General features: G+C 36.8%; 1 protein-coding gene across 1 annotated transcript; it reads left to right on the top strand.

Moving 5' to 3' along the window:
• Positions 1–517: 517 nt before the first annotated feature.
• On the top strand, positions 518–3231 carry LOC146636618 (uncharacterized). The gene is made up of 5 exons (XM_085350357.1): positions 518–530; positions 654–1242; positions 1864–2016; positions 2366–2455; positions 2923–3231. Exons 2-5 carry the CDS (start codon positions 1078–1080, stop codon positions 3229–3231), a joined length of 717 nt encoding a protein of 238 aa, XP_085206483.1. The 5' UTR covers positions 518–530; positions 654–1077.
• Positions 3232–8206: the final 4975 nt, after the last annotated feature.

Here is an 8206-nt window from a genome sequence, read left to right as displayed (position 1 = left end):
CGCTAATTTTACCTGCACAAATCAGCACAAACGTAGCACTAACCGCTCCGCCTATTTGCCTTTACGTTTCAAGTGGGTGGGGGGTCAGCTTCACTCTGCTGATACCTTGGGCACACAAACTGGTGTTTTTTTTTCCCCAGAGTTAAGTTGTATTAGTGTTATAATGATAAAATATGAGGTTTGTTATAAAACTGATTGTAATTACATTTTCCTATTCTTTCCTAACAGACAGTGAAGAATGACCATGACGGCTCCAGCTATTCTCAGAGTTATCCTTGGACCAGACAGTAGTCAGAGGGTCATGATTTCTGCTGGTCTGCCTTCAACTGTTGCTGAACTGGAAGCTGAAATAAAGACTCAGTGCAAAATAATGGAACCCTTCCGATTGCAGTTCATGGACACACTTTTTGGCAACGAGTTTGTGAACTTAACTTCAATGGAAGAAATCCAAGACAAAGTGACAATCAAAATTGTATACACATCCTTCCAACCTCAAGACCAAGGTGAAGACACATTTTCTTTTCCATCAACCAGTGCTCTTGATGACACATCTACTTCTGGTGACAGCACCGTGACTCTTTCATCTCCAGAGTCTACATCATCACGGTCTTCGTGGCCAGATTTGTTCTGCATTCCCCGTTTCACATATGATGCTGAAATTAAGCTTGCGCAGGCCCATGTAGCTTTCAAAGAAAATGGGATGCTGCTGATCCCTGATCCAAAGCTGAAGTCCGACATTTTGGAGGGTTTAATCCAGGAGGTAGTCAAGCACACAGTCTACCTCACAGACAGTAAGTTTGACCAAGTTGCAGAGGCACTCATCCTGAAGTATCCATGTTTAAAAGAAAAAGGCTCACACAGTGGCTATGCGGGATGGAAGTTGAGCCTCAAATGCAAGTTATCAAACTACCGCACACATCTCCGCAAAATAGGATGTCCTGAAGTATGTGTGAATTCTTTGAAAAATAAGCCAGCTGAGAAATGTTCCCCTGCTTCTGCCGTTAAGCGACCAAAGAGGGGTGAAGTGGATTACTGCCCCTCTTTTCCACTTGAGAAAGTGAACAGTCCCTTGAGAAGATGAGGGTTGAACTCCTTTCCGATGTGAAGAGGCGCAACAACAGAGAGACAGTCATGGATAAAATGAACAGAACATATGCATTGAGAAGACAAGAAGTCATTTTTGATGCTCCCATGATCAGAAATGTACAAGAGAGATGGCCGGCTCTTTTCTTCCCAGCAGAGGTAATTTAAGTACGGAAAAGAGGACAGCAAAAAAAAAAAAAAGCATTAAACCTCTCAGGCTCAAATTAAGTTTTTGTTGCTAATGCACAACCAAGTCCCGCAGTGGTACTTCTGAGTAAAAAAAACCCTCATAAAATATGTATGTGGGGTAATCAGGTTGTTAGCTTTTAACTGTTACAAATCGGCAACGCCTGCCTCGAGAGGATTAACTAGTTGTGTCATAGATGTGTTAATGTGTAAAGGTAGTCCATATGGAAAAGATATATATAAATATTCTAAAGTTTGTATCTGTCTTGTGTGAAACTTGTATGAAAAGCATACAAGAGAGAAAACAGATATAAGATCCCTTGAAAAATTATATAAATGAAACTTTTGGATACTTACTAAAATAATATATGAAAGTGGCCACTTTCATGAGTAAATCATATAAGCCTTATGTGATTTACTATATCAAGCAAGCCAAATCTGATGCAAGTCTTTAATAAGTTTTTTCTATTTCTTTTTCATATGGGAGTGCTTGACTTTATTAGGATGTGTGTCCATATATTGCATAGCAGAGTCCAGATGAAGAACTATGCTCTATACCAGCCATTATTTTAAAATAATTTCACGTTGTTTCAGATAAACGCAGAGTTCAAACGCATCACAACCATGACTTTACAGTCAAGGTTTCTGTCGCAGCTTGACTATCTCTCCGAAAGTCTCCTGAAAGTGTTTGCAACGCGATCAGGGGAGCAGGGCAGGAAGATAAAGGATGTAACTGCCATGATGACAGTAAGAACTTTTAAATTATTTAACTACAAAGTGTATATGCATTGCATTAGGTCAGTAAAAGATTTATACGTTGCATCCTTTGCAAAGCTCAACTTTTACTTGTGAGTACCAATTCTACTGAAAGGACCCTATCATTTTCGTCATGCATTTAGTGTCCCACTGTGAAAAATTTATCTTTTTTATATGATCTGGAAACTATTTAGTCCACTCCCAAAAAAGAATGTCAAACTTTTGAAAATTGTTTTGCTGGTGTTGCATGTTGATGACTGGTTCAAAAACACTGTCTTTGATCACTTTCTTCTATGCTACTGAAAATGTATCTATTTTTTTCTTTGTTATAATTCTTAAGGATGACATTGATGCTCGAAGGGAGTCCCTCATCAAAGGACTGTGCTTCTATCTGAATGAAAATCCTGACATCTTGGTGCAGGAGTACATGGTGAGTGTTTTATGAGTAGATTGTGGCTTTGCAACGTTTCAAAATGTATTCAGATAGCCATTTAATTCTCCTTGGACTAGGCAGGCCTAGTAAGTCCTCTTTAATAATATGGCAAAGAGATTCTAACACTGAGATTAAAACAAAAGGTTAAACTTGTTCGCTACATCGCTTTTGTTTGGAAAAAAAAATTGCCCAACTGTGAGGCTGAAAGAAAATCTAAATTCTTCTGAGTGACATAGCCTGGCTTGCTGGTGGGCCAATGTCTTTCTAACAAAAGACTAATGTAGACCTTGAATGCCCTTCATTTGAAAAAAAAAAAAAAACTTTGTGCGTGTGTGTTCTATTTGTTGTTGTTTTTTTTTTCGTTTAGAAACAGATCATGAATGGCAGCAGGACAGGGCACTGCATGTAAAAAAGAGGATTTGCCTAAAAAAGGAATCTTAAAGAAATGTTTTATCTTTAACCAGGACATGACCGAGGCCACTGCACTGACTGCTATAGAGAAAACAACGGTGGGCATTTATGTCTCCAGAGATACGCCAGGCAATGACTGTCCTGATGTTGGCATCATCATCGAGGGTGTGGTGGTTCTTCAGGATTTGGATAGTGTGGCCCTTGCAGTTGCCATGCTTTTTGGACTGTTTTACTCGTTGAACATGAGTTACCCATCACAGCTCCGCTACACCTTTGAGGTCATTCAGAAGGTGGTAATGGAATTGGATGCAACTCAGCTCTCAAGAAAAGCCCAAAATTTAAAGACAAAACTGCTCATGTAAAGAAAGTTCACTGTTGCTCGGCATGTGAGGTGGTTTGCTCTCTCACTTGTTCTCCTGCATTTTGGAGGTTCGATATCAACGACAAATGTTCACTATTGTGTACTTTGTAAATGCCATATAGATGGGGCCTGGCTTGGTTTTGTTTTTTCCTTTTTGCTCTCTGTTCAAGTTTTCTAATTGGCAGCATTTTTAGATTTTGGTTTATTTGTTTTTAAAAGTGAAGAAATGTAGGATTGTTCACCCCAAATAGTCCCATCATGGCTGTGTGAAACAGCATTTTAGGTTTAATTTAGTTGGTCTAAGATTGCTTTGATGGTTTTATCTTTTAAACCAAGATGTTTCAGTATGATCATTGCTGGAATTTTTGAAACTTTTTTCGTATTTGTTAATTTTTTTTAAGTCACTCTATCACTGTTATTTCTGTGGCTCTTTAATAAAGGTTTTGACTTGCAAGTGGTATTTTTTTCTTTTTTTAGTAATTAGGGCAAAATGCATAATGTTAATGATAAGGTTAATAGGTAGGTGTTTCCCAATCCAGTAATTTTAGAATTAATGGTAACTAACATTATGTTAAATTATTTACAATTGTAATTGTTCATTTAATCTTAAAACCTTAAGCAGAATTTTTTGTATTACTGTTCTCTTTCAAAGAGGTAACCTGTGTTTTTCTGTGTTTTGTCAAGTCAATCATGGCATAGATATTAGACCTTTTAGTTTATTTATTTTTTCTCCCCACTCAGGTTACCATCTTGAAAGAAAGAGTGCGATATGTTATAAAGCTTACATTAAAAAATGTGTACTTGATACTAGAATATAATAACACATTGTTAAACGAAGATAACGTGTAGTATTTAAGTGACCAATTAGTGTTGGGTAAAAGTTACTCAATAGTGTTGGATTAAAGTGAGAAAATTATGAAAGAATAAAATATTCCAAGACTTCAAATTACTTCAACAGAACATGTCTCATTCACATTTTATCAAGACAAAATTTATAGGTTTATTGAAAGCGAATAACTTGTGTTAATTTAACACAATTTTTTCATTTGCTGCCAAAGCATCTGTGTGCAACAAATGTCCACCATTGAATTAAGTAAATCCAACAACATATTTTTTTCAGTGTGAGGAGTCTGCCCCCTCACATATACTAATGTGCCACAAATGGGTTGGGGGATTCTCATCGGATGAGAATTCCTCAAAATCGGCGTCCTCCTCAACACAATCCTCTGTCTCAAACACATTCACTTCTATGTCACTTTCACTGTCAAAGACTTGTGCCAAAATTTCATTGACAGTAAATCTGTTCCCAGAGGAATTTTTTTTAGAGAACATAGAGATTGCACAGTACACCGTGCACCAAGACTAATGATTTAAATAGAAGGGGGTCATGGAAGCTTTTATAAGTTTGCTCCTCCCCTACACTGAAAAAAATATGTTGTTGGATTTACTTAATTCAATGGTGGACATTTGTTGCACACAGATGTTTTGCTTTGGCAGCAACTTAAACAATTGAGTTAAATTAACACAATTTATTCATGTTCAATAAACCTGTGCAATTTGTGTTGATAAAATGTGACTTAAACATGTTTTGATGAAGTAATTTGAGCTCTTGAAATATTTTAATCCTTCACAATTTTCTCACTTTATCCCAACACCATTCAATAACTTTTACCCAATACTACTTGGTCACTTAAATACTACATGTTATCTTCAAATTACATTTTGCTATTATATTCTAGTATCAAATACACAATTTTCAAATGGAGGCCTTATAACAGATTATATTGTTCTCTTCCAAGATGGTTGCTGGCATCCACCAGTAACCTTTCAAAACAAAATGTCTAATTTCACTGCATTGACAGTAGGTAAAGAATTAAACTGACATTACTCCACTACTGAATCTATATAAACCAACAGTTAAATAATGTCAGTTCTTCCGTGTTCTCTGGAATCAATCACAGCAAAGAAATTAGACTCTTTCTTTTGAAAAATGTTGGGAAAGAACAATACAAAACATTCTATTTAAGGCCTCTGACGTCAAGATTCAGTTAAACAACAATTATAACTAAACAATTTGAGGTAATGTTAGTTTCCATTAACATTAAATTAGGTTACTGAATTGGCAAACACCTTCCTATTAACATTACCCATTTTACCCCAATAACTAAAGAAATTAGCACTTGCAGGTCAAAACCTTTATTCAAGAGATGCAAAAATAACATTGATACAGTGACTGTCAAAAATTACGGCACTGATCATACTGTGACATCTTGGTTCAAAACAGCAAGCTTAGAAATATTCAACGTTCCTTACTTCAACTGAATGAAACTGAAAATACCATTTCACACGGCCCATATGGGATATTTAGACTGCATAACTGTTCATGCTACATCTCTTCACTAGTAAAAGAAAGAAAAAATACAAAGAGAAATTTAAAAATGCTGCCAAACAGACAGAGAACTTGTACAGAGCAAAAGGAAAAACAAACAACAACAACAACAAAAAAACGGCTCGTCCTCATGGCAGTTGCAGTGTATATAAAAATGAACCCTGCGATCTGTTCCTGGAATTGAGCTTCAAAAATGCAGCAGAACAAGTGTGAGATTTAAATGTCTTCTCACCTAGAGCTGGTCACCTCACATGCATAACAGTGAGCTTCGTTGCAGGAGCAGTTTTGTCTTAGTTGTGAGCTTTTCTTGAGAGCTGAGTTGCTTCCAACTCCATTACCACCCTTTGAATCACCTCAAAAGTGTAGCAGAGTTGTGATGGGTAACTCATATTGAAGGAATAAAAAAGGTCCAAACAGCATGGCTACTGCAAAGGTCACGTTATCCAGATCTTGAAGAACTACTATACCCTCGATGATGATGCCAACGTCAGAAAAGTCATTGCCTGGTGCATCCTCTGGAGACAGATGTTCATTGTGGTTTTCTCAATCTGTGCAGTGGCCTCAGTCAAGTCCTGGTTAAACACAAAACATTTCTTTAAGATTCCTTTTTAAACTCATCTCTTTTGAATCTACCAGTTCGAATGTTAGAGTAATTTAAACCAATGCAAGCAACATAGTAAATAGCTATAGCCAAAGAGTGGCCTGCCATGCTGCCATTCATGGTCTAACAGAGTTTCTAAGAGAGGGTGAAAAACATAATTTCAAATGCTTTACATTAGTTTTTCTTAGAAAGACACCGGCCCATCAGAAATCCAGGTTTTGTCACTCAGAAGATGTTAGAATTTAGACTTTCAGCCCCACAATTTGGTTAGCTGTTGGTCTTTTTTTTTTTTCAAACAAAAGCTAATGTAAATATTGGTGGGATTTTCCTTTGTTCACTAGAATGACAAATTTAAAGTTTTTTCACACTGATGTGACCCCTAATACAGGGGTGGGGCCTCAAGGGCCGGCGGCTGAGTTCACTACCAGGCCTCATGTGAACTTCAAATTATTAAAGAGGACTACTGGTCCTAACTGGTCCAATGAGGATCAAGTGGATAACTAAATGCATTTTAAAATGTTGCAAAGCCACAATCTACTCATAAAACACTCACCATGAACTCCTGCACCAAGATGTTGCAATTGTCTTTCACACAGATGCGGAGCACTTTGATGAGACTCCCTTTGAGCATTAATGTCATCCTAAAGTATTATAACAAAGAAAACAGAGATTTGTGAACTTTTCAGTAGCACAGAAGAAAATGATCCCAGACCAAAACTTAAACCAGTCAACATGCAACACCAGCATCTACAAAGCAATATCAAAAGTTCCTGTTTGACATCAACTTTATGGATATATAGTTTCCAGAACATTTGTTTTTTTAAAAAGATCAATTTTTCTCAGTGGGCCAGTAAATGCATGACGAAAATTATGGCATCCTTTCGGTGGAATCAGTACTCACAGGTAATAGTTGACTGTTTCAATGGATGCAGCATAAAAATCTTTTACTGACCTAATGCAATACATATACACTTTGTAGTTAAAGAATTTTAAAGTTCTTACTGTCATCATGGCAGCTACATCCTTTAGCTTTGTGCCCTGTTCCCCCGATCACTTTGCAAACACTTTCAGCAGACTGTCAGAGAGAAACTCAGCTCCGTCAGAAACCTGTAAAGGCATGGTTGGGATGCACTGGAATGCTGCATTTCATCTGAAATGACATAAAATTATTTTGAAATAACAGCAGGCACTGTGCTTGGTTAATAATCAGTAATGTTTTGTTGAATAAAAACTGTGTTTCCAGATCTTATGGGATTAAAAAAATCCAAAGATGTTTATTTCTGATTTGCAACCCAAGAACCCACAAGTTACAACCTCATTTTAGTTCAAGTGTGCATTAATGTGAGTCCAGTAATCACCTTTCTGACAATACATACAGGTATAAGTCAAACCTATGGCAGATTTTGGATTTCTCAGTTGTATTAATAGGGTGGTCTATTTGAGTATGCATGCACCTAATAATTATAAAAAACCTATTATAATTAAGTTACAGAAACCTTAAGCGAAAATAGAATATACTTTCTTACCATAACACCTTGAACCCACAATCCATCAGCTGACTCCTGGTGAAATGCAGAATAGATGTGGTCTCTCAATGTGCATCAACAAAAACAAAAACAAAAGGACAGCAGGTGAGGGCAGGAGGGGTAGGGATGTAAGCTAGCATAATACCGCTGATGATATTAGCTAAAGCTGTTCAATGTCCAAAATCTCACTAACACCACGGTGCAGTAAATACACAATGTAACTGAAGAGTCAGTTGACAAATCTATTCACACAGAAAACCAAATTATGTTATGAGTGCCTCGTAATTAGGTTTAATGTGATATTACGGCTCTTGTGCCAAAGACAAATTCAAATGAAAAAGCGCCAATTCTTTGATAACAGATAAAACAGCAAATAAGCTAACGGCTCTTTTTTAGCATGTTACATGGCGGCACTTTAGACGTTTAACTACATTTGGCTGAAATATGGTAAATATTAATT

Source organism: Diplotaxodon limnothrissa, linkage group LG3 (assembly GCF_057381915.1).
Source record: "Diplotaxodon limnothrissa isolate DT_005_m linkage group LG3, D_limnothrissa_male_GT1.1, whole genome shotgun sequence".
NCBI lineage: Eukaryota > Metazoa > Chordata > Actinopteri > Cichliformes > Cichlidae > Diplotaxodon > Diplotaxodon limnothrissa.
This window is presented reverse-complemented; position numbering and strand designations above follow the sequence as displayed.

What these genes read in the sequence shown, in the direction of transcription:
- LOC146636618 (XM_085350357.1), top strand. Translation starts at nt 1,078, where the DNA reads ATGAGGGTTGAACTCCTTTCCGATGTGAAGAGGCGCAACAACAGAGAG. An exon ending in CTCTTTTCTTCCCAGCAGAG is followed by an intron (nt 1,243 to 1,863) that starts GTAATTTAAGTA and finishes ACGTTGTTTCAG; the next exon opens with ATAAACGCAGAGTTCAAACG. An exon ending in ATGTAACTGCCATGATGACA is followed by an intron (nt 2,017 to 2,365) that starts GTAAGAACTTTT and finishes ATAATTCTTAAG; the next exon opens with GATGACATTGATGCTCGAAG.